The 27109-nt window shown below is 35.5% G+C and overlaps 1 protein-coding gene, 1 long non-coding RNA gene and 1 pseudogene across 5 annotated transcripts; 1 reads left to right on the forward strand and 2 right to left on the reverse strand.

Annotated features, from left to right (window-relative positions):
- The first annotated feature begins 3587 nt into the window (after window positions 1-3587).
- On the forward strand, window positions 3588-8849 carry LOC107758926 (ankyrin repeat-containing protein At5g02620-like; annotated as a pseudogene).
- Window positions 8850-14877: 6028 nt separating this feature from the next.
- Window positions 14878-17759, reverse strand: LOC107758928 (uncharacterized). The gene is made up of 2 exons (XR_001642074.2): window positions 17115-17759; window positions 14878-15241 (listed from the first exon to the last, which is right to left on the reverse strand). It is a non-coding gene; the product is annotated as an uncharacterized LOC107758928 (long non-coding RNA).
- Window positions 17760-18707: 948 nt separating this feature from the next.
- Window positions 18708-26788, reverse strand: LOC107758925 (type I inositol polyphosphate 5-phosphatase 12-like). 4 transcript variants are annotated; one of them, XR_012706578.1, is made up of 13 exons: window positions 25975-26788; window positions 24691-25045; window positions 24140-24392; window positions 23189-24002; window positions 21908-22032; window positions 21574-21658; window positions 21153-21318; window positions 21010-21050; window positions 20665-20932; window positions 20338-20461; window positions 20226-20268; window positions 19908-20116; window positions 18708-19502 (listed from the first exon to the last, which is right to left on the reverse strand). XR_012706578.1 is itself a non-coding variant. In XM_075247937.1 (12 exons), the coding sequence occupies exons 1-12, from the start codon at window positions 26419-26421 to the stop codon at window positions 19023-19025; spliced, it is 3519 nt and encodes a 1172-aa protein (XP_075104038.1). In that variant the 5' UTR covers window positions 26422-26738; the 3' UTR covers window positions 18708-19022. The 4 variants fall into 4 exon arrangements, 3 of the variants coding, with proteins under 3 accessions (XP_075104038.1, XP_075104037.1, XP_075104039.1); XM_075247937.1 differs by having other exon boundaries at window positions 19908-20268; window positions 25975-26738; XM_075247936.1 differs by having other exon boundaries at window positions 19908-20268; window positions 21010-21318; window positions 25975-26742.
- Window positions 26789-27109: the final 321 nt, after the last annotated feature.

The following is a 27109-nucleotide window of genomic DNA, read 5'->3' on the forward strand; positions in this document are numbered from 1 at the left end:
ACAAAACCTTCACTAACTCACGCAAAAATCATGATGGTCGAAAAATAAATTTTCCGATAGTATTTTCTTATTTTACGCTTTTTTATTTTTTATTTTCAGTCTAATAAATAATTACCCAATTAAAATAGGAATGACTCAACCTGACCTGACCCGCCCAACCCAATATTCATATATATAAATTAAAATAATACTAAAAGTGAATAGTAAATACTTCAAAAATATGATATTTCTGTCTTTTATTTTTCTTTTCAAGATTTTTATTCAAATTAATAGCATTTTTATTTCAAGTACTCTCTAATTATACCTTTTATTTCTTTATTTTTTTGTCAGAATCTCATGCATTACGAACTAAATTTTTTATTGGGGAAGAATTCACTTTTAGTATTATTTTAACTTACATATATGGGTATTGGGTCAGGATGGGTAGGGTCATTTTTATTTTAAGGAAAAAATATAAAATTAATCGACCGGCCGAAACTAATTGCATTTGCTAGCCAAAATATATATAGAATGTGTATATTATATGTATATAATACACATATATCTAAAAAAAATATTTATCGGCTATTATTTTTGGGAACGGCTAAAAATATACTCATATTTCTTCTATTTTAATTGGATAATTATTTATTGGATTGAAAATAAAAAATAAAAAATAAAAAACGTAAAATAACAAAATATTACCGAAAAATAAAAAAATTTATTTTCCGATCACTATGATTTTTGTGTGAGAAAATAAAGTTATATAACTTTAGTGAAAAAAAGTCATAGTTATATGATTTTTATGTGAGAAAATAAAGTTATATGACTTTGGTGAAAAAAATCATAGTTATATGACCATTTGTAAAATTTACCCGGTATTTTTGTAAACAAATAATATTTTAAAAATATTATGCTATGCATATTATTGTTAATACACCAAACTAAATATTCGATAAGAAATAATCACATCATAACTAATTTCAGCATTACTAGTAAATTATTTAGTATTATTCTTATACACCCTACCGAACGACCCTTAAAGGTCTTACTTAATTACCAATCCACATATTGAAACGATAAGCATATATGTAAACATAAAAATGATATTAAATGATTTTCTCATTTTGAGATCAATTATCCCAAAATTAAACCAAAAATAATCCAAATTTTAGGTTGTACGATTTGTCTTCGTTACAATAAATGAGAGAATGAGTCACATGAATATACATCCTCTGTCAGTCCACTTTTACTAGTCTATTCTTCACTTTCCACACATTTTAACAAATAATAAAAGAAGTATATAATTTATTATGATACCCATATTAATTGATGTATATTTTTAATGGATTTGAGAAAATAATTTGTAATGAGTAATTAATATTATGAAACAGAAAAAAAAAATTATCTTCTTTTAATATGCGAAAAGTGATAAGTAAAAATTTATTTTTTAAATACTGGACAAGTAAAAGTAAACAAAGAAGTATATTTTATTAAAAAATATTTCGCGTTTCTATGTAAAAGGGGCAAATATAAGAGGATACTAATATTTACCAAAAAGAAGAGGGAATCTTTCAAGAATACAAGAAAAGACATGCATGCATTTCAGGGTTGTCAGAATGGGACTCCTAAATTCTTTAAATTTCTTAGAAACTGAAATCAGTCCACTGAGGGTCGGTGTCTTTTCTTCATACTTAAAGGGACAATTCTTGTTATTACACACTCTCTCTCCTTGAATTATTTTGTGATATTTTCTAATCCACAGTTAGTATATAGTAGCTATTATTGCTATATTCGTGATAAGGTGGGTGTAACTCCTATTGAGGATAAGATGCGAGAAACGCGACTTAGGTGGTCTGATCAAGTGAGGAGAAGGAGCACAGACATCCCGGTGAGGAAGGGTGAGAGGTTGACATTGGAGGGCCTATGGAGAGGTAGTAGGCCAAAGAAAAGGTGGAGAGAGGTGATTATGCAAGACATAGCGCAACTTCAACTGACCGAGAACATGATCCTTGATAGAAAGGTATGGACGTCGAGGATTAAGGTAGTAGAATAGGTAGTCTAGAGTGTTCATAACAGTAGTATTGACACATAATCTCGCTTTCTGTGGGCAGTAGGTTTTATGACTAACCGTTATTTTCTTTTATTGTGGATAACCTTTTTACCTTATTATTTTTATTCTACTTTTATATGATTTTTTGGTACTGTGCCTTCTTGTCTATATTTTCATTAATGTAGTACTTATGTTTTCCTGAACCGATAGTTTATTGGAAACAACCTCTCTATACTTACAAATCACAAGGTAGGGGTAAGGTCTGCGCACACACTACTCTCTCCATGTCCCATGATGTGGGATAAGACTGGATATGTTGTTGTTGTAACTATTATGGCTATATATTAGGTACTTAGATGAGCTCCTTCATTTTAATTAAGGTTATATATTAACGTCACGCCGATTATAAGGTTTAACAGGTTTAAAAAGAAGAAACCACTTGACATTTTCTGTTTGAACTAAAATTTGAATTGTACACCATTATTTTAGTTCATTTTATTGAGCACCTTTGAGTACAAAAGACTATACATAGACAAACTTAAACTAGTTTAAAATTTGCTGTTGTATTTTTCTCTTTTATTCTTGCTAATATCTGAATCTTCTGTGACTAACTGCCTTGTGATTTTAACCCCTCATAAATCACACTGTGGGACCCAACATAGGAGACCCCACCAATTATCTTATCATCTCATGCTTTGCACAATATAGCAACTGTATACCAACGGCTCCCTTGCTGTCAGCTGTATGTATCTCTGTCTGTCTTTTAGTGCACGTTTGACGTTAACATCACAAGTTGCCTCTTTAATAGCTTATTTGTATAGTTACTTATCGTTTCATAATGTATCGTATTGTACTGTATTATATTATATTATTTGATAAATATAATGTTTAGATAAATTATATCATTTGCCATCATTTCATGATATCACGTACTAACAATACAAAAAATAAACTTATAATATTATAAAGAATAATTATGATACAAGGTAAAACTATTAAATAAAAAGATAGGGTAAACGATTAAATAAAATTATTTAATAATAATGAAGGGTGAGATTGAGAAAAAAAGATAAGGTAACGACGCGACTACACCAAATCGATCGTTACATAAAGTGGCCCATTTCGTCGTTATGTAACGATGAATTTAACGATACGATATAATAAAATTTAAGTAACAATCAAAATAAACATCGTATTTAAAGTAACAATACGATACAATACAACGGGTAACAACCATCCAAACAAGCTATAAGTAACCAACTTCTATATTTATGAAAAAGGTGAAAAAGTAATAAGGAAAAGTCTTTTCTGTTGGGATAGAGTAATAATTTCTTTTCTTTTTTTTTAGTATATTTTAAAATAAATGATATATTTTTGAATTTAAAAATAATTTAAATTTAAATTTTTTATTTTATCTATTTTACTTTTAATAAAAATCTTTTATAACCGTATAAATATCATGACCACGAAACTTGCTTTAAGAGCAAAAGTCTTTTTTTACTCATCTTTTAAAATATTTATAATAAAAAATTCTTTTTGACCCGTGAGAATTACAAAAAATAGCCTGACCACAAAAAAGTGGGCAAAGCCATTGGATTCAGTGACTTTTTTGTTGCTTATATACTGCTTTTGGTATTACATGTAAATGGTATATCCCATAAGGTTGATGGTGTTTTGCTGTTCTTGATATTTTTTGGGTTTTTTCAAGATTTCATCTGTCACCAAACAAGATTCTCTGATCTTCAGATTCTGGGGTTTCATAAAAAATGAAGTTGAGCTCTATATTTGTCGAAAGATCAGTTCTTTTGTCTCAATTTATTTAATTTGAGGTTTTGCTTTGCTTTCCTGTTCTGTAAATCCACTGAAAGATCGTTACTTTTTTGACCTGTGATTTGCTTCTTCTGGATAGCTTCAAGACTCATAACGTAAAAGGTTGTTTAAATTGCTTCAAATTTTTGTAGGGCAGGTATGTTTAGTTGCTGATTTAGTAGATTCCATGGAACTAATGCTACTATAGATTCTTAGCCAGAAATGTGGAAAAGGTGATATTTTTAGGAATCTTAGTACATACCTTTCCAAATTGAACTGATAATGACGAAAAGTTTCAACCTTTGTAGTTCTTGAAAGTGGAAAAAGTTGGGATTTTTATTATAAGGAGAACTGATATATAAGAAATCTATTAAGATTTTGGATTGAGTTTTTTTTATGGTAATGGAGAAACAGGTTAGTTTCCAGGGTCCAACAATGGAAAAGCAACAGAGTTTTCGAAATGGGACGACGGAGAAGCAGAAAAGCTTTAGAGGAATAATGGAAAAACAGAAAAGCTTTAGGATATCAATGGAGAGGCAATTAAGTTTTGGTGGTGAGAGGAAAAGGGGCAAGGAATCACCGGGGAAACGAGGGGATTCGATTCTCCACCTTGCAGCTAGAGGAGGGAATTTAGGAAAAGTGAAAGAAATTGTTGACAAGTTTGATGAGAAAGGCATAAAAGATTTTCTATGTAAGCAAAACCAAGAGGGTGAGACTGCTTTGTATGTTGCTGCTGAAAATGGCCATAGTTTTGTTGTTGCAGAGTTCTTGAAACATTTAGACCTTCAAACTGCTTCAATTGTGGCAAATAATGGCTATGATACTCTCCATGTTGCAGCAAGGCAGGGTCATCTTGGTGAGTCTTCTAACACAGAACCACCCCCCCCCCCCCAAAACCCAAATTAAAAAGAAAAAAGAACAAAAAAAGGAACAAGAAAAAGTTGAGGTCTGAATTTACTAAATGCAGATTCCAGAATGCTTTTGAAGAGTCAAAATTTCCAGTAAAGATGTGGACTTCGTAGATGAAATGGATAATTGTGCTTTATTTGGTACATTGTGGACTTGAACTCGGTACTTCACATGCAGTTTATTAATGCTAATATTGGTGACTAGAGTCTGCAACTTCTATCCTGAATCTTAGTTTCCGGACTTTTAAGTTGAGATGCTGTAGTATATATTATTTCTGATTAAACTTCTTGTTTGACCATAAGCCTAGTTGCTGAAATTATTAATAATTTTGAAGTGCAGCCACCTATGTTATCACCAGCGTTGAATGTGAGTAACCCACTTGTGAGAATTCATAGAGAGTGATACTATGTAAGGTTATTCTCTCTCATGTTACTTCCAAGATTATTAGAGTGTCTCTAAATTTGTACTCTCTTTTATGCCATATCTGAAATGGTGGATTGCTAATTTCCATCTGTAGATGTATATCCGATGATCGAACCACAAAGATTTCTTTGTAGTGTATTTCTCTTTGTAGTCTTAATTATGTAATTAGGAGTTGGTTTATCAAACTGCATGTATCATCCAGAACCTTGATCCTAACACTTGGCCTGTGTAACACAATCACATTAGAGCTTATATATTTGTGGGGATCGGAAAAAGAAATTTTAGTTGTCAAGTCTTGATCTATTATTGCTGTTTCAAGCTTGTTTAGGAAACTTGTTAAACTGGACTTTAGTATGTTCCTTTCTCACTTGCACTTGTAAACACTGAGGACAAAATTGCAGATGTACTGGAGGAACTGCTGCGTTCATTTCCAAACCTAGTAATGACCACAGATTCATCCAATTCTACGGCGTTACACACAGCAGCTGCACAGGGACATATTCATGTAGTAAATATGCTTCTGGAGATTGATTCAAACCTTGCTAAGATTGCTCGGAACAATGGAAAGACTGTGCTCCATACAGCAGCAAGAATGGGCCACTTGGAGATAGTTAGATCCCTTCTGAGCAAGGACCCTGATATTGGTTTTAGAACAGATAAAAAAGGCCAGACTGCCCTACACATGGCTGCAAAGGGACAAAATGCTGGCATCGTGCTTGAATTAATCAAACCAAATCCTACAGCAGGATTTGGTAGATAACAAAGGAAACAGAGCACTTCATATTGCAACAAGAAAGGGAAGGGTACAGGTTTGCTTGTTTAACCAATTTTTTCTCGTAAAGCAACTTCCACGAAGTTGAGATTTTTTATGTGTGAGGCGAATGTAGTACGTGTTTTCTATCTTGAAGAAATGCTCGTAGATTGAGCGAATACTGTTTATATGGTTAATCAAGAAAGAAAGTTTCAAACTTGAGGGATGATGGGCAGGTGAAGACTGAGTTCATTTTGTGCCACAAAATGGTTATTGAAATGAGTTACTGATAAGTTCCAGTTTGCTAGACAGTTATATTCCTGGAGAGAAGGAATATTTAGAAACACTTAATCTTTTAATGTCATATATCATGTCCTCACACACGTGATCTGATTTCATTCTATGATTTGCACGCACTTGGTCAGTGTCGGTTACTTTAATTTAATATGAAAATTTTGACCCACATAAGTTGCATTCTTTGTACGTATGTGATAAGTTCCTCATTCAGAAGTAGCTTATCTTAGATGGCTGTGTTTGACGTAAGAGCAACCAAAAAGGGGTACTTCATTGATGACTTAATGTAGAAGTTGGAGAAATATTTAATAATTATCCTATTATTTTAATCTTATTTACTAGTTTCTGAAGGCTGGAAAAGCTTTTGAAATGTTGGAACGTTTTTAAAAATTTCCAGCTAAAACTGATAAATGGATTCATATATATTTAAGAGAAAAGTAGCTTATCTGTCACAAAAATGCACTTTTCCTTCCAGAAAATCCAGCATTTTCTTTATCACTAAACCTAAAATCTGTAAGAGCTGACGTAAACTGCTAACTGATTTCGATGCCTCCTGAAAGCAAGATAGCTTACTTAATTCAACCACAAGGAAGAAAGAAACCACAAGGACTACCAAGCAAAATTTTATCTTGCTTGTTTCTTCCGAATACATCTTTTCTGGGATTAGGTCGTTTACATATGGTCTCTGGTAAATTATTGTGTTTACATTTATGATACCTTGGCGATATAGCTCCCAAGTACGTTTCCAAGTGCAGGCTTGTTCTGCTGTTATGTTTAAAATGTTCATATATAGGGACATCAAGAATCAAGCTACTGTGCAGTCTCTAGCTCGAAATTGTGCATTGGATGTTCAGGCCAGTTTAAGTGACAGAAAGTTTTTGAGAGATATTCTTTGGCTTTAATTTTTTTTTAATCTAGGAAAACCAAAGTCCTACTTCATGTGTCCTTTTTAGTTGTCTGTATGAAACTATGCAGATGGTACAATGTCTTTTGCATGTTCAATCTAGCAAAAACCGACGTCCTAATAAAACTCTGCTATGTGTAATTGCAGATGGTGCAATGTCTTATGTCAACTGAGGGCATCGATCTCAATGCCATTAATAAGGCTGGAGAAGCGGTTCTTGATATTGCAGAAAAGTTTGGAACTCCAGAGCTTGTTTCTATTTTGAAAGAGGCCGGAGCTACGCATTCCAAAGATCAAGGGAAGCCCCCCGGTGCTGCAAAGCAACTCAAGCAGACTGTCAGTGACATAAAACATGATGTGCACTCCCAGCTCCAACAGAGTCGTCAGACTGGCTTCAGAGTACGGAAAATTGCATTGAAGGTGAAGAAGCTCCACATTAGTGGGCTTAATAATGCCATCAACAATGCAACTGTTGTCGCTGTCCTTATTGCAACTGTTGCTTTTGCTGCCATCTTCACTGTACCTGGCCAATATGTTGAAGAGAAAACAGATGGATTTTCACTTGGCGAAGCAAATGTAGGCAGAAAAGCAGCTTTCATAATCTTCTTCTTGTTCGACAGTATGGCCTTGTTTATTTCAGTTGCTGTTGTCGTGGTCCAGACATCTGTGGTCGTGATTGAACAGAAAGCAAAGAAGCGACTCATGTTTTGGATAAACAAGCTCATGTGGGCAGCTTGCCTCTTCATCTCGATCGCCTTTATCTCTCTTAGTTACGTGGTAGTTGGATCTAAGGAAAGATGGCTTGCTGTCTATGCAACTGTGATTGGTAGCATAATAATGCTCACTACAATTGGCTCCATGTGCTATTGTGTGGTTCAACATAGGCTAGAAGAATCGAGGCTGAGGAGCATTAGAAGAGATGAGACTCATTCACGTTCTTTCCCATTGTCTGTGGCATCAGATACAGAGCTTTGCAGTGAGAACTACAAGAGGATGTATGCAGTCTAGGAAGAACAATCAGGTAGCTTTCTGCGTATGGCATAAAAAACGGAGCTTTGTAATTAAAACTATAAGCAAATATATGCAGTTCTCAAACATGAGGTCCAAGAACTTGTGCCACGGCATCAGATTCAGAATGGTGAAAGTACAAAAGGGATCTGTGCTGCTTAGGAACAAATGAGCAGAGAGTTTCAATAGATTCTCAATAATATTTCTATTATATCTGTCCCCGCAGAATTCTCTAATGTGGGTTCCTGCAACCACTGAATTGTTGCAAACTGGGGTTGCATATTCCATAGAAGTTCAAAATGAAGCCTTAGCAGATCTTTCAGTTTTCTCCTCATGAAAATGCAACAGTTTCGAGAAGCATGCTTTCTTGAAGTTGACTAATTATATGGTTACAATACTAGCACACCAGATTGGCACTCTGTGACAAGAATGTGGGGATGGCTGCTATTTACTTTCTTATGCCTATATACCTGATCAACTCCTTACTTCATCAAACAAAATGGTGTCGTTGTATATTTTATTATAGTTTTTTTGCCTCATCATGAGGTCCATCTTTTCTAGCTGCAATAATTTGTTAGAATTCTGCCAACATGAAGAACAAGCCCTGAGAATGAGCTAGTTCTGTGAAAGTTGAGCTTGTACGATAACTAGTTGGTGGTAGTGCCCGGGCCCATTGACCTTATTAATTTTCTATTTAACATAAAGAACTCTTGTTTATAGACTGCGAAGCAAAGTTAAACAAAATCTATACAGTTTGATTCAAAATGTTTGAAAACTAAGAATATAACTAATTAACTTTATGAAACTAATAAAAATATACAATGTGGGTGTGTAAATCAAGATATTGTTCTTCTTGTTGCTGCAATTCTACCAGTTGTATTAGATCCCTAATAGTTTTCGTGTTCTTAGGAAGCAGATTTTTTTTTCCTTGCGGCCGAGGCAATAAGCTGATCTGAAAAATGCAGAAGTAAAAAATGCCTTAGCACATGTGCGTAATAAGGCACAATGAATCCGGAAGCTATTAGTGTAGCTCAATGACTAATTCCTAAATGTAAACTATTAGCTTCAAGCTTCAAGTTATTGTGGTAATACATTTTTGGAAGCCAACTTTTGAATGTGATAAACCAGTGATAAATAAATAAGTAGAACTACATAGTGTGGAGAGTTGTACATCTATTGCAGAAATAGGACCTAAGTGAATAACCTAAGCAAATCCAGATTGTGCCATAGAGAGATGGTAATGCACAATGAATAAAATGATGTTCTAGAAGACTTAAAGACTGAACCATAACCATCTGCTCCAAGAGATGCACCGATAAAGAGATGATTTTAATAAAAAGGAATACAGAAACTTGGCCAATCCTGATATTTAACTTATTCTGTGGCAGGAAAGGATGTATGTATGTATGTTCAGGAGAGACATTAAGTGCAATATGTTCATCCCAGTTGAGAATATTTTCAGAAGTATATTTTCCTGGAGTGTTTCCTTTAAGTTAATATTTATTTGTAATGCTTCAGAGAAACTTAAAAGAAAAAGAGGAGTAGGAGGAAGGTCAAATCTCCATTTCCACTCCGTCAATAAGATTATACGGTGAGATATACCTGCTGAATGTTTCTGTTCATCAAGTATGGGTTTCACAGGTTATCTAGAGGCTTCCTTTGGAACGTTGCTAGCTTCCGGAGGAGCATTCATCAATTGTTTATAGAATCAACTACTGAGAAAACTAAAAGGGCAAAAACCGGGGCATATCGAGTTCGTAGACATGTGAAACACTGATCCTGTTGTTTCTATTTTATGTTTGTCACTGACCACTTCTCTTCTGCTCCTTTCACATTCTTCTCCTGCTGTTCGGGCTGCCAAAAAATTCCCAACAGAATTCAGAAGGCAGTTTTTTATGTGAAGGAAAAAATAATATAAAATAATAGAATAACGTTTCTTCTGTATTCGTATTCATAATTGCGAGGTTTCAAGTATTAGATGCCTCTATTCAAGAGGAAAATCACTTACGTGACTGTTGTTGGTCTGTCCAAGTAGTATTAGAACTTCATAATCTCTATGCAAGGATTCAGGATACAGAGAAATCTCAGTAAGCATCTAAATGATAATAAATTAACTTTTAAAGCGTTGACGATCAAATTTTTGCAGAATATTGATCAGTTGTAGGTCAAATCTCAAACAAATGACTGCTCATAATATAACTATCAATTCACAACAGGGACGCTTCAATGATTTCATCATATACTAAATTTTGTGTTGTGTGATCATCGTTGCTATCAGCTATTGGCGGTCGAATCAACATTTTCACTGCACGATAAAGCAACATAAAGCTGACCATGTGAAAAAACAAACTCTCATAAATAAATTCCAACAAAATTTAATGTTTGACCTTGAGCTTTATTAATAGTCATAGCAAAATATAATCTAATCGAAAATTGTGTTCTTTTGAAAGGAACAGGTAGTTTTTCATCTTGTGAAGACAACAACGGTATTCTCGGAATAAATACGTGCGTGTTTCTTGAATCACCACTTGTAATTTTTGCGCTTATGACATGCCTCTCAAAATTACAATATATAAGTCGTGTACTATTACATAAACCTTCGCAGGGGTTTAAATTCTGTAGTAAAATAACGGGACAATTTATTTTCTCGGTTAATTTACAGGGAGGTGAGCCAGGTGGGTGTAAAGTATGTAAGAAATCTTCATATTGACTTTGATCATTCGTTTCAATAGTTTCATCAAACGCTACATATGTTCTAGATTCACCCAAAAATTGGGTTATGAGCATATCATTTATTTCGTCAACAAAATTATTTTTTGCTATTAAAATAACACGAGAATTTGTCGAAGACATATCACAAGTAGATGTATACAAATCCGGATAGGTAATTCTAAATAACAGATTCAATGATTCTTTTTCACTTATAAAAGGAACAATGAAACAATCAAGAATTTCAATCTTACCTTGAAAATTTAGTTTTTCTTTTCCGCTCCCTATTCGCATCAAATAGTCGCAGAAAGCAGGATTTGTTCTTGCTCGCATGTTTACTGATAATCACAATTTTTCAAGTTGGTTCCAAATTTCAGAACATAATAAACTTCCTCGTATGAAATCTTCTTCTTTTTTTCACTCCGAACAACCGGGAGAGTTTGTCTAAAATCACCATCAAAGATGATAACTTTTCCACCAAAGATGGTCTTTGTATCCATTAGATCTTTCAGTAGTAAATCAAAAGCCTCTATCAACTATTTTTTGACCATAGATACTTCGTCCCACACGATTAGTTTGGCATCTCGTATCAATGATGCAAGTGAACTTTGCTTACTGATATTACATGAGAAATGTTCATCAATATCAATAGGAAATTCAAAACGGGAGTGAGCAGTTCGTCCTCCTGGAAGAATTGAAGCCGCGACACCAGATGTTGCTGTTGCTAGATCTACGAATCCTTTTGATCATACAGTAGCCAATAATGCGTGATAGAAAAAGGTTTTACCAGTTCCTCCGGGACCATCAATAAAAAAATCTCCACACTTATTCTTAAATATTCTATCAAGGATTATATCATATGCTTTTCGCTGATCATCGTTCAATTTTGTTTCTAGTAACAAATCCTCTTCTTTAACAATTATATTTCTTTCAAAATGAGAATCTTGAGCCTCTCTAGCAGCAGAAGAAGCTAAAATTCTTTCTGGTGTGAGTGTAAATTCATTTATGTCACGACCCATTAAATGCAGAATGTCATTAATATGGTTTAAGGCCATATGACGAATCTGTTTCGAGTTTAAGTTTGGCAAAATCTTGAAGTCTTCGGACATAGAATCTTCAAATGGATTTCAATGTTCTTTCGGTTTAGCAGGATTACAATATACAAGAAGTGTTGCAAATAAACGTCTCAAACTATAAGTCATCTGATATCTTACATCTTCTAACATACAATCAACTAAGTTATTATCACATTGTAATAAGCCTCGTTTTTCTGCTGCTTCTCTAAATGTACTGCAACATACTCCATTTATGGTTAGCAAATGTTGGTATGATTTCGGCCCTCTAATGTTCATTAATAACAATCTAAGATAGTACCTTTCTTCTTCTATTGGATGACATGTGACTATACGTCCAATAGCAACACCTTGCTTTCGACGTGTCCACATTCTATATTGTTTGGACCATACAAAGTATTTTGGAAATTCCTTATAGAGTAAATTTAACTTCTTTGCATCCTTATTTTCTCTATTCATCACAAAAAATTCTGTCAACATGGTTTTTCTGATCATGGGGTTATTCACAATTGAATTTATGGTATGTGTGCTTTTAAAAGAGACAAATTATTGTCCATCAAAATGTAGCTGAAGATGGTAAACAGATGGAATCATTTCGCTAATGGGAAAACCAAATAAATGCCAAGTTGCCTCCGGTGGAAAAACCCATCTAGCAGATTGATATTCTTTGATCTCATCTATTTCAATATTTGGATCATCAGCATGTACGAAAAAGGCAATTTTATCATGTCCCTTACAAATATATTTATAAAGGTATTTAACAACTTTAATATCAGAACAAACTTCAACATTAATATGGCAGTTAAATTTTCTCAATAGATATGGATTGTAAGGAACGACCCATGAATTGTCAAGAAATTGGCTTCTAATATTTGCAAATTTACCGTTATTTCGCCTTCTATAAATTGGGTATCCATTTTTCCCCCTATATATATGATCAACAAATTCTTTTGGATATTTGAACTTACAATATTCCATGTTCTTCATACAAGGACATTTAAGATTTAAGCTATCACAAGGTCCATGCATCATATGTTTAGTAACAAGTGAATACAGGTAGTCATTCTTACCAGAGTCGGACAGTTCAGCACAAACAAATTTATCATAAGCTTCCGGAGTTAACAATTTATATTCGTTATTAAGTATGATAAAAAAAAATGGGCATGTGAAAGACAACACTTTTGAAATTAAATAGTGTACATAAAAGCAACAACTTTTTCAAATATATTTCTCTTCAGTATATCTGTTTTCATCTCCTCTACCTTAGCTCTAAACACTCGACTAATTAAATCGGGCCTATTTTGTACCTCATGTGTTACCAATAAATGTTCTTCTATTTCTGGCCATGATGGATTACATGTCATTGTTAAAAATATATCAGGTTTCCCAAAATTTTGCACTAACGCAATAGCGTCCATATATCGTTGGCGCATATCTCTAGGACCTCCTATAAAACTTGCAGGTAAAAAACTTTGTCTTCCTATGTTGCATGCCTCTCGCTCACCATGTCTTAGAACGTCAAGAATCCCCGCTAACGCATCAATTCGAAATAAATCTTGATTAAATGAATAGAAATCTAACATTTGAGTCTCAAGCTTGATGAATTCATCAACTGGGTATTGTTGGAATACTCTTCCTGCATGTAAAACTCCATTTTCTTCGCCATCCCTCATTTGGAGCTTGTAACAATAATACTCACGACATGACACAGTATTTCTTTTTCGTTTCTATTTTTCCAGAAGTTCTGCTTCCATGTCAAGTAGCATGTCAACTGAATACATGTTTTGTACACTTGGTAGCTGCTCATTTTCACAATAAGTTCCATGGCTAATAGTATTATTCGTTCGCATAATCTTTTTAATACCACAATGCCATCCGTTCTGTCCATAAGGAAATAGTAATTGATACTGCAATGGATCATAACAACCATAGTAGTAATTTACCAATTGGCTTTTACTACTGTGTATAAATTCGAAAATGTGGTAGAGAAATACTGAAACTACTTCCATCTTCTATCCATATCACTGCTACTTCAGACGATGTTGGTAAGTTATATGTTCTTTGATCTAAACCAGAGTCAGACTTAAGCGCAATATAGAAGTTTGATAATTCTGGGATATCTGTTAAAGATTTCAAAAAAAAAGAGAGAGTATGGATTAACTTTTAATGTGTCCATCAAAGTCCTGTTAACTGATTCGTTAAGCTTGTCAGAGAATGCCATCCGATTTGCTAGTTCATTATCAGTATCATAGAAATATAACTGTAGATATTTTGCTGGCTGACTCGAAGGCAGGAGGTCATTTATGAAATGATACATTTTCCGTTGAACTCTAAACGTATAAATACCACAATTTCTTCTTGCTAAATCTCTGTCATAGTTCACTCCAAGAGAAGTAAATGCAAACATATTGTTATACAATCTAACATAAGTGCGAAAATGTTTGGACTCCTCAGAGTTTCCTAAATAAAGATTTAGGAGTTAAACAGGTAGTCCATAGTGAATCAATTTCACTGATCTATTATCACAGCAAAATCTCGGTGATTCATATTGAAATTTTTTGGCTCTACAAAATTTACAATTCGGTACAGTTTTCAGTCTATAAGGGCTATTGGGCAAGTCAATAGTGTTCCACTGACCCAATTTTTAAGATCTACGACCTGTTTTTTTTGGGGTTAACCAAAGGGAACAAATGTCATGACTGAAATGACTTTAAAGCTATAAGAAACCAAACCTCTATTTGCAGTGTTATGCATAGTAATATCATACTGTTCAGCGCATGTTCCCTAAGATATAAGGAATTAAGCATATAAGTCTGGCTGTTTAAACATTCTACAAATTTGAACACCATACTTCTACACTTACCAACTTCAAAAATACATGAGCTATCACGGACATCTTTGACATTATTAGAAACATGGGAATCCTGAACTGTGGACATATTTTCTAAGATAAAAAAGAGTGTTATGAACGTTAATGTCTCATAGTTCAGTTCAGGATAAAAAAATCTTAGTTTACAAACATGTTCTCAAAACAGAAGATGAGGCTCCTCTTAGAGCAACTGTTTGTTCAGCAAACTCTCCATTAAATTGATAAGAAGTTGATACTTCAGTGGAATTACTGATTGGCTTCTGCGTTCTAGAATGAAGATACGTCGATCGTCGCTGTAATAAGTTCAGTTCTCTTCTATCAGCCGATGTCGCCCTATATATTTCACGGCGTCTCTGTTTTATTTTGGTGCCTCTTTCTTCAGAGCATTGGCGTTTTCCTTTTTCTTGCCAGCATATTGAGTCCACATTTTTACCCAGCCTAGACATCTTGGTAATTTTGTCTGTGAAAGTTTCACATAAACCAAATCAAAACTTACAAATAAAATATATGCACTACACAGCAATGAACATCAGCATGCATTGCGGAGACGATACACAGAACAAATTAACTAATGAATTCTTGATATAAAGTGTTGGTAAAGTACGATAAAATAAAGAAATTTAGCAGGCAACAAAAGCTAAAACGTAGATATTTTTAGTAAAAGCAGAGTTGAGAAAATTGTACAGCTGAAGAGACTCAAAAGCTAAGACGTGGAAGGAGAGTTGAGCAAATTGTACAACTGAAGAGACAAAGCAGTGGAGCAAATAAATGAAAAGGACAGAAAGTTGCTAAATTTTAATAAATAGAACAAGTACATCAATTTTTATGCAGCGTATGTAATGGAAGAAAAATAGGCAGCTTAATTAAAAACAAGAACATAAAGGATAAACAAATAAAGCGTACAAGTTTCCCTGTACCTCAGCACAACTAAGCATGCCATGAATATGATAAATGAAAAGAACTGTAGAGTTCAATGTTACATCAAGAAATTAGCAAGAGGTCCTACTTTTAACAGGTAGTACTACTTTTCACTTCATTCTAATAGATTGCACTTATGGTCACCAGCACTAATACTTACAAATTACTAATGCTATCATCCATGACAAGAACTTAAGTAGATGCCAAAAGGTTCAAAAATGTTACATATAGAATTTTGATTGATAGGAACAGTGTTAAAGAAGTATTAGTTTTCTGACAAACACATTAGGTATTATATTGGCTATAGAACAATATATTTCCATGTTAATTTCTGAGATATAACACATAAGTAAGGAGATTGAAACAAGAAGTATAATCTTTTGACAGAAGTTGAGGTCTCAATGTGTTGAAAGGTACATCAAATCAAGTAGAAAGCTCAACATGGACCTTCTATGTACAACGAAGAGAATCTTCGATGTCGCCGCAGAAGTAACTTTTTTCTGGGAACATGGTCAACCAGAAATTGTTATGTTTGCGATATAAGCGAAGAAAATTTTGGTTAATTTACTGCATAATAAATATTCTATTTAGACGTGTATAAAAGTTAACTATTCCACAGTTGATGAATGTAACTTCAATTACTCATTCCAGTTACAAAGATATTTTTCTCTTGACTATCTACCTAGCTACAAATACTACTATATCACTCTATTTACAATGTTGTTGTATCCAAAAAAATATGAAAGATCAGACATATCAACCCAAGGCAGCCGAAAACTTGATCCCAAATGCAGCGGACAACATGATTTCGAGAAGTAATGAATTTCACAGTTAATATCTTAGATAGCAGCAACAAAAATTTGGTTCTCCTCTTTTCATCATATCAAAGCAGCAGTGCAATATCTGCTAATATAGCTACTAAGCATGGTCAAGATAGATTAAGTATTCTGTTGTAGCTTTTAATCGATTTGAAAGCGTTGATCAAAATCTCCATAATAGACATAAATCTTAGAGTAAAAGAAATAGTTGTTTTAACCAAGTAATTACCTTGCAACTGTAGGGATAGAATTAAAGACAGCTATATGTTGTTAACAAGATTTTACTTCATGTAAAGTTAACAATTGCAACAGCAGAAAAGAATTTTAAATGCAAAGTGACAATTGGAAACAAAAGTTGAAAGATGATCTCAGGTGTTATATCCCCATTTTGTGCTTCTATAAAAACTGAATTTTTGCTTCGATAACACAATGGAGAAGGAACAAAGAGAAATTGTAGAAACACGAAACCAAAGGTTGGATTTTTTTCTTCCCAATTTTATGTTCGTTTTAGGGTCCAAAGATTGAAAATTTAGCTTCGACAAACACACAAATATTATACATAAATCGAATCTAAACTGCTAAATTGATTTAATTTACCTGGATCCTGGAGGAAACAATAGAAACCCAGCAACAGTTGAGAATATTAGAGGGTAAATGGATCTAGGGTTAAACCAGGGGAAAAGAGAAGAGCTTTTCAAACCAATAAGCACTGCAAACGTCGATTGTGTTACTGGAGAACTTTTGGTGATAGATTATGCGAAAAGCAGAAGGAATTTTGGTGAGAGGTGGTGCGGAAAGCAGTAGGAAGAAGGTAGCTAAGTGGAAACGAAAAGTGACCAGAAAACGCAAAGGATAAAGGCAAAGCTGAAGCGAGTTGCAGCGACTTGAAATCCTTTTCGAATGACCAAGATATCCTCCAGCGGCAAGCAGAGATGTCGACGAAGAGGCGCCTGCTTCAGCTGTTAACCCGCACTTATAATATAGTAGAATAAGAGCACAACATGGAGCTTGTTTGATAATTAGTAGGTTTTAAAGGAGCAGAATCTCTAGTTTGAGCAAGTTCTCCAACTCCAAGAATCATGTAACAGTATTTAGGCAGAACATTGGGAACCCATTTTGTCCTAATTTTGCCGGTTATTTTCAGTTGGCTAAGAGTTTCTAGTTTGTGCATTTAGCAAGATTGAGGCGCAGGCCACTCTCTCTCTCTCTAGTATTTTTTGTGCCAGCAGCCTTTCTTAGTGTGTGTATGCGCGCATGTGTGTGTATATATATATATAAAGAAGTCCAGGAATGTACACTGAAAGAAGTGAAATTTCATGTACAATATAAATGTCACTTCTATTGTCAATTTTTTTTTACGCAGTGAGCATAAGACCTGAGAGCGCTGACCACCAAAGCTAGGTGTTTGTAGCGTTGTTTCCACCTGTTGCCACAAATAAATTTCAGCGACTAGACTTTTCCCAATGACCCTAGAGTCGCCACGAATAACCTCAGCCTCATCCTTTGTAGTGTTAATATGAAGGATACATTCATGCCACTTCGCATCCAGTAAACAACATTTTGGCTACAAGCACAGCTCTGGAGAAGATACATACCTATCAGCTAGAAACCTTCATACCATCAGTGATACGAACCATGGATTCCTTTCCCAGACAAGTCGGTCACATGAATGGAAGTGTCATTGAATGATGCCAAATTTCGACAACACCAAGAATGAGCTCTCCATCCTTCAAATTTGGTCCACCTGTTACGTTCTTCGTTCTCCCCTTTGACATGATTTTGAGCTGATGAGACTGCACTGTTTGGTTGAGGTAGTGTATTCAGTTTTCGGATGAGTCAACTAGGCATGGTCCCGGACCATGGAAGAAGCACTCAAATCAAGATAAAGTGTCTTGCTTTCATTCATGATTTACCTTATTTGCATCATCTAACAATTTTTTACTTCCTTCTTTCTTCCCCCTAGAGTATCTTGATTCTAGACATGAGGTGGTAATTACAATAAGGTACCAGAATCACAATATATCCAGCATCTTTTATGTTTCTTGGCATGCATATCAGCATATATGCAGGGCAAGAGACTTGCAGAGCAGCCATTCTCTGAATGTAGCACGGCTGAGAACAGCTTAGTCAAAAAAAGAACTGTACAATAAAGAATTGGCAAGAATCATGCATATCTACAACCAAGTAGTCTTTTGGTGAACCATAAACAGCTTTCGACTGATCAAAAATGCAAAATTTATCATATAATTTTGAGATACAAGTAACAATAAAAAATCTAGGAACCTAGTTCTACTGCAAAAATGGAAGAGGGAATGAATACTCTATGCCCAGATTTCTGAGCTGGATACCAAGCTCCACACTAATCATCTTATGAGTATATACATCAAGATCTATCACGTATTGTCAGCAAAGGGAATCCCAACCTTTTACATCAGAGAAAATAGCTTGGAACCCTCTTGTGGTGCAATTGTTTTGTTTTTGTGTTCATAGGCTTTCATGCAGATATCAGGTACGATGAAAGCCTTGATGGTCATTCATCATGTCAGACGCACTCCCCACATGTTGAAGACCGGACCTGTGGTGGGAGCTCCCTTCATTTCTTCTGGAACTGTTTGACTTGTGGTGCGAGCTCCCTTCATTTCTTTTCGAGCTGTTTGACCTGTGGTGAGAGCTCCCTTCATTTCTTCTGGAACTGTTTGACCTTTGGTGGGAGCTCCCTTCATTTCCTATGGAACTGCTTCTTGAAATCATGCATACTGCATTAGCTGAGAAACTGCAGCGGAGGTGTACTTGATGTGTTCTCACCTCAGTTGAGCGACTGGCATTCACATTGATCATCAAAATCACCTCCTTTTCTCTTGTGTCCTCAGACCATTTTCTTGGTGGAATACCATCTGCAGTATCTTCTGTATTATGGAAATCTTCTTGATGTACCAAGATCTCAACATCTTGATCAGATTTGATCATGCCAGCCGCAGGTGTGACCTGAATCAGACAAACTTATAAGCAGGCATTGCTTGCAGAAGAGGTTTACTTTTAGTCCAGAGTAGTATAAAATGCTAATTTTCTATTTTAGTATAGAAAGTAAAGTATATGAGCTCAGGTTCCTGGATTAAGTATGCTTTTTCCGTCGTTTACAACATGTTACAAAATGTATTATGTAGAGGGAGTTTCGCCTTTATCCATTTTATGATGACACACTATAATTATGATGTAAGAAGCCAAGAATTGAAAAAAATAAGGGACAAACAATCCTTGAAGCTTGAATCTATTTTTAGGCTCTTTTCATCACCGGTGAAGTTTTGGATGGATAAGTAAATTCACCAAAAAATATTTTTCTTGGGACTCGAGAAGAGTGATTGTTCAATAAGCCATGGCCTTGGAAATCACCTCAAGCCAACGGGGAAAGCCAAAAGAACCTTTGGGACGATTCTCTGATTTTTGCTTGTCCTCGTAGATAGCTGATTGACCTTGGCAAGTGATTTGGAAGAAAGCATTATCTTGTCTGCTTCTGTTGGTAATTATTAAGCTGAATGCTTCTTGATTCTGAAGAAATATCTGGCTGGTGCTGACAGCTACTTCAGGTAAACAACGCAGTTCTGCCAATAAAGACCTGATTTTATCATTATACCGGAAAATTTTTCCAAACTCTTGTCTCCTTACTGATCTATCAAGATGGGCAACTTCAATGTTAAATTTGCATCTTACGGGCTTATGATCACTTTCGTTCACTTCCATGCAAGCATCATACCTATCACATAAGAGAAATTAGTTTTTACATGAAGCAAGAAAGAGCCTACTGAGCCTTGAGAAAACCTACTGTAAAACGGAGGCAACTACAGGGCACCCTAAACTGCACTCCATAGAAGGAGCTGCCCGGCTATCTCGATATAGCACTCGGTCACACCAAGCTGGAATTCGTTTCTTCTCCCCAGAATCATATCCTAAGGTGGAAAGAGAAAACATCTTTCAGTCCTTTTTAACATTTCATGCAATAAGAAATACATTCCAAAGACAATCTCGAACTGGTTCTTGGACATATCTTTGTCATTAGAACACACCAAAAAAAACAGTTTAACTAGTACTTAACAAAGTGTAAGAAAGTAAGATGTTGAGTCACATGTTAATCATTACAAATATATCTCACCTCCTAATCCTGGTTTCCCCTTTTCAAATTTGTAAGTTGGAGGAAATTTGATGATTGCTTCACGCATCCCTTGGAAGACTTTGCCAGCTTTCATTTCTGCTCTTAATTGATCTTTCTCTCTAAGCCATTCAAAGCATCTTTGCGAGACAAAGTCCCTTGCTTCGTCATAAGATATTCCAAAAAGACGATAATTAAGATCACCACAGAAAATCACCATATCAGCTTCAGCAAGGTCAGGCTTTCCCTCATCCGGACTAATTGCTGCAGCCTTTTATAGAGGATGTTAAGCATTAGTTCAATTGTAAAGATAGTATGAAACTGATGAACACAAATACTGCATCATACATCTGTACCACGAAGCATTTGAGCAGCAGATGAAACACCAGCTGCAAGAGAGAGGATCCATGGCAGACCAGAAGAGTAAAGCAGCCACAGTAAATATGTGGAGAAGACAAGAGAGCAAGTCAAAAACAGGTATCGCAGCATACCAGCAGCATTGTCCAGAAGGTTAGAAGATCGAGTGAAAGCCATTGTTCTATATATATGATCAAAATCAGCATTGCGGCGGTTGACTGCTTCTAAATGTGCTGCAAAGTGACAGTTCACAAAGCACATAATCCGATCAAGTACTCTTAACCGCAGACCAACTCCACCCTGCATTATAATTGTATAACCATAAAAACATTGTGCCAGCCAGTTCATTTCCCTTTTCAAGGAGGGAAAGACAATAACTTAGACTAGAAGACGAAGCCCTTAATTTTCTTAAGTAGTGTCTCAATCATCTTCATTACCTCACCTTGAATGACTACCTAGAATTTTGTCCAATTTGACTACTTAAATAGTTTGATGAATTGTAATCTGGACAAGATCAATGATTTGCTATACCTCTTAACATGAAGAGATACTTACCTTATTACCAATCGCACGTCCTAAACCACATGCAACTGCCGCAACGTCAAGGTCCCCCACATGTGCTCTAAGAGTTTTTCTCACCCTAAGTTAAAGATTACCAATCAATAAATCAATTGCACCTCAATCCCAAAATAGTAACGGTAAGTTAAAGGGTGTCAATAAACATAATATTTTAGTAGTATGAATAGGCAGGAGTCAATGAAAGAAATACTTCAGCCAATTCAGTTCGAAATACGAAGTTTTATGAAGAATGGGGTTTTTGAGGCACAACTTTCATTTCAGCTTGAAGAATGGAGAATAGCTCATTAAAATAACCATCATATGTTCTTACCAGATAGCAATAAGCAAGCCAGCTAGTTGCCTTGATCCTACCCTTTCGAAAGTTGATCCTTCGTCCAAAGTTTTTCCTATTGCATCCTGCCACCATTGCCCACTAGAAGTTCCTTCTAGTCCTACCTACAGTTGACATTGCGATCAGGATAATGCTATGCACATTAGACAAGATCAGGAAAGTATAAGGTTTCACTATCCACATGGTTGCCAATATGAGTATCCTCAATTATCAGTAATATCAAATACAAAATTGAATTAATGATAGACATGGAACTATTAAAAGAGATGCTAAAGAGATCAAGTCTTGCTAACTAAATTGAGCATTTAAAGCCATCCAGTACATCACCAAGGCTTATAGCCTAGTGGTAAGTGGGAGTCTCCCATACAATAGGTGTGGATCTGACTCCCACTACCCCGCCCTTCCTGCCCTTCCCTGACACCCCTATGTAATAGAAACAATTAAAAAAAGAAGAAAAGTCAATGAGTATCAACTTTTCTGTGCTCAATGATTGCTTCTTGAAATGCAAAAGTTTCTTTAGTGGATCTAAGATTCTACCTACAGGATACATACAATGGTAGACCATGTCCGCAAATCTCTTAATCATGCTCAGGTATTTGATAACCAATTAGAGACAGAATAGACATTGTATCTTGTCAAATCTTTTAGCTAATGGATTCTTGACTTTTTGGGCCTGAATAATAGATAGCTCAAGTATTTTAATTACTTTTTGTTTTCTACTGAATGCCAAAATTACCAGTTGCTGGTGGTGTTTCAATTAGATTGGCTAGGATACCTATAAGATGTGTTAGCATGTCTCTGTCAGTAAGCGGAGAAGAAGTCAAAGGCGAATATCTCTTTGCCCTCTCTTCAGTCAATGCTTTGGCCTTTGTCTCCTTTTCCCTTTTAATTAGTTTTTGGGACACTGGTGGAGGGAATGAGATGTTGTTTCGCTATATGGATTTGGATAACCCCTCACCTCATGAGCTAGTTTTAGGTTGAGTTAGGCCCAAGGTACATTCTTTGCATGATATTAGACCTAGCCTCATCTCAACTCTCTAGTTACCCAATGTTGGACTCCCATGTTATATTTTCCACGCTCCAAATGTCTAGCCCTGGGCATGCAGGGGCTAGAATGTCCTACATTGGGTGAGGGAATGAATTATTGTTTTCTTATATTATCTTGGACAATCCTCACCTCATGACCTAGCTTTTGAGGTTGAGTTAGGCGCAAGGTCCATTTTCTTTACAAGATGTAAAGGGTGTGCTTTGATAGCTTACAGTTTCTTTTGCAGCAGACATTGCAAGAAAACCTGCTCCCATTTCTACTTCTTGCAAACCAATTACTACAATCCCAACATCCAAAATTGCAGAACCCAGCCAAGTTGCGAGTGCTTCCTGTGACGCTTTTCCTTCACCAACGTTCCACGTACCAACCAAAATCCTAAAATTATCTTGTCTGGTGTATAAATATTTTTTCTCAGCTCTTTCTGATAGTAATATGTTATCAATAGGTCCTGGAGTGGCGAGGGCCCATCCACGTATACCTCCATGATTAGCTAAGCTAAAAACATAGTCATCCCCGACTGCCATTTTTATTACAGGCCTGTTGTGAGCAACCCAACCAGCTAGCAAGTTCCCTTCAAGGTCCAGGACCTGTACCATACCACTTACATAGCCAACCCATATTCGAGAACCATGAGCACATAAGCAAAGAACAGCGCAAGGATGATGATGGAAATCTTGCAAACGATTGCCATTTCCATCCCACTGCACAAGTAAGCCATTTGAACATCCACTCCAAATCATCCCATCAGATGCAAGCACAAGGGCCTCTATTTTCCTAACATCTTCTGCAAATGCCCCTGCCCCCTTTGTTGCAACTCGACGTACAGCACCTGCAGCTCCCATTATAGCATTGCGTGAACGCTGGAAAAAGTTACTTCCTTGTGACTTTTCTTTTTTAGATTTGGAGACAAGCTTGACATTCCTCTCATCTTCCACTGCTTGGTCTGGCATCGATGACATATCAACCCCATTCTCAATCTGACCGTCTATATTATACACTTTCAGGAGTTCCCTACTCCGAGCATCCCTGCAGTTGTCCAACTATCAGGGTAATTAGTGGCTAAACAATTAACCAATAAAGAAAGTTTTACCTCTTCCCTTATGAATTAACATTAAGCAAATACATACATCATGTTCATCTGGAAGCAATGTAGAGGAACATACCATAACGAGAAGGATAGAGATCCAGCTGCCCAGATTTTTCCTCTTACATGATCAGAGAGCAAACACTTTACGTCAGAAGACGAGATATTACATACACCATTCACTGTAACTTGGCTTCTAAGGTCAACGAATGACCTTTCCATGAGTAAAGCAGCCATGTGTGTTTCTTCTGGTGATAGAGAGAGAGATTTGTTTACTGCTTCACGTGGCCAAATCTTTATGATACCACCTTCAAACCCAGACCATATATCACCTGGACCAAGAAGTGAGCAGTCATGATATATTGTTCTCCAAGAAGTGAGTAGTTATGATATATTGTTCTTTTGAACACTATCAGAAGCAAAAGATTATTTCAGCACAATTAAAGCTAAGATAAGGTCAGTGAAGTAGACCAGTAAGACAAGATAACAATAGAAATTTTTTTTTTTTTTTTTTGAGTATGATAACAATAGAAGTTAAATAGGGTGATCAAAATGATAAACATTGACTAGGATCATAGGTTAATTTAATATATGAATTGAAAACGTGAACAAGGAAAAACTAGACATTACCATAAGAAGATATCACCATTGAAAGAACGGGACCACGATGAGCCTGCCAGGAGAGGCCTTCCTTGAAAGGGGAGTCATTAGAACTAGGCTGGTCCATTCTCCAAGACCTAATCTTGCCATCCTTATGCCCACTCCAGATCAACTCATTCCCAGAATCAACCATCAAACATAATGTGGGTGACATATCAGCCGACTCATAAAATGGTGCTGCATCCTCATCCCCTCTCCTTGCACGACCTCCAGCTCCCATTCCAGGCTCATACTGATCTGAAAAATTCCACACTCTTACCCCAGATTCTTGTCCTGCCCACAGTTGTGTCTCTGTACAGGCAATGGTCCTCAAAAATTTCCCAACCTGTATTGTTATTAAAATTTTGAAAAGAGAAAAGGATAAAAAGGAAAAAAAGGTACAGAAGTGCATGCATTACTCACCTAAAAATATCCATCCATTTTAAATATTTTTTAACTGATCCCTGATTTCGTCTTTTTTTTTTTTTTTTTTTGGGACAATGCACATTTAAAACTGTGTTTCCAACATGTACACTTGTTTCTACCAACAAACACAGTACACTGGATGTGTTTGGTATCATGTTTCTTGAATAATTCAGTTTCTAGTATTTGTAAACTGTTTTCTCTAAAGAAAATATTTTCACCAAAAGACACAATTATTTCGTCACTTATGAGTGGGTGTTATTTTCCTTTACAGATATTTCAAACTCTTATCCCATATCACTTGTTTTAACCAACATGTGTATCTTAGTTGTTAACCTTAATGCTCAAAAATAATAACAGAGCACCATCATCATACCCTGCCCTCCGTCTAATACCCAGGGGGAACTATGTCAAGGAAAGGGGTACAGCTGAATCCTCTTCGTTGAAAAAATCCACCGTGCAAATAGGGTAAAAACGATTTTTTTTTGTGTGGTTAGAATGAAGTGGCAAAGGGGTCCAAAAATTGCTTTAGGCACAGGTTCAAATCTCAGGTCTGACGTTCTAATTTTTTTTAAATCCCTTTACATAAATTTTTGACTCCGCCATTGTCTAATAGCTGTACTATATGTGAGATAGGTTAATGAACAACCAAATAATTCCCCAAGGTAAAACATCTTCCACTGGATTTCCTCCATAAAAATATTGAGCATGATGACACATTTTATATTTGGAAACAGTTTAACTTATAAACTTTCTATTCTATCCTCAATGATATATTGAGCTATACAAATGTCTATTACTCTTGTTTTAGACTACAAGTTTCAAAAGTCTTTGTTTCATAATTTTGTTCACCTGGGTTTCTTTGAGGGGGTGTGGCCTGAGCTCAAGGTAAGAAGGACGTGCAGGATGAAGAGGGGCACGAACTGGGACTTTAAAGATTCCAAGTCCACCACCAGTTCCTTCAAACTCCGGCAATGGCAATTCATGATTGTTATCATCTGAACCATCCGCCGCCAGCCCAATACCTTCAATCTTTTGATTAACCAAATCAGAGGAGCCTTTAATATCATTTGATAAATAATCCTCTTGCGGCAAACCATAATTATGCTTGTGATTAATGATGCGATTATCGAGGCTGCGATTATTGCGGAGCTGGTGCTGGTGGGGCCCACGCTTGTGGTGCGTCCCCGTATATGTTCGCAGCTGTTGGCTTTTGGATTGAACATTTTGTCGAACAGGTTGTATGCTACTCGGATTCTGATCCCATGCACGCACATCATCGTCTTTGCTTTCGTCCATGTAATCAAATCTAGTAGGAGTACTAAATTTTAATTCCAAAACAGAGTCAGTTGTCTAATGACAATATTTTAATTTCAAAAACATGCAAAAAGATTTGAATTCATCAACTCCACAGACTTTTCTATTTCAGAAGATTTTTTTTTTTCTTTATTAAGAAAGACAGAGGAAATTGGGAAAAGCTTCATTTTGTAAACAAGGGAGGAAAATGAGACAAAAAAATGGAATCAAAATTGGGTATGTTTGAAGAATAGATCAGAGTGAAGCAGAGGGAGTGGACATGCATGGGAAGAGGAGCAGAGTTCGGGAGAATTGAGGATAATGCGAGCTTCACTTGCACAACAGCTAATTTTATTTAATAGCAAATGGTAAAATTGGTATGTATCAATTTCATACAAAAAGAAAGTTTAAATTATACTCCCCTTTATTTTATTTTCAGAATTATAAATTTCACATTTTAAAAGGCTTATTTGTAAATATCTTTTAAATGACTTGATAATGTAAAATCTTTTTGCACGACTGCATAACTTAAGCTCCAAAAATTATTAAAGCTTTGGAATAAATAATAGTAAGTACACAAAAGCTCTATTTAGTAATTGGTAAAATAACAATAATCCATTAGGTTTTTCAATGTTTTATATGTCATTTGGAATAAATAATATTAAGTACACAAAAGCTCTATTTAGTAATT

The sequence above is a fragment of the Nicotiana tabacum genome, chromosome 24, assembly GCF_000715075.1.
Source record: "Nicotiana tabacum cultivar K326 chromosome 24, ASM71507v2, whole genome shotgun sequence".
Taxonomy (NCBI): domain Eukaryota; kingdom Viridiplantae; phylum Streptophyta; class Magnoliopsida; order Solanales; family Solanaceae; genus Nicotiana; species Nicotiana tabacum.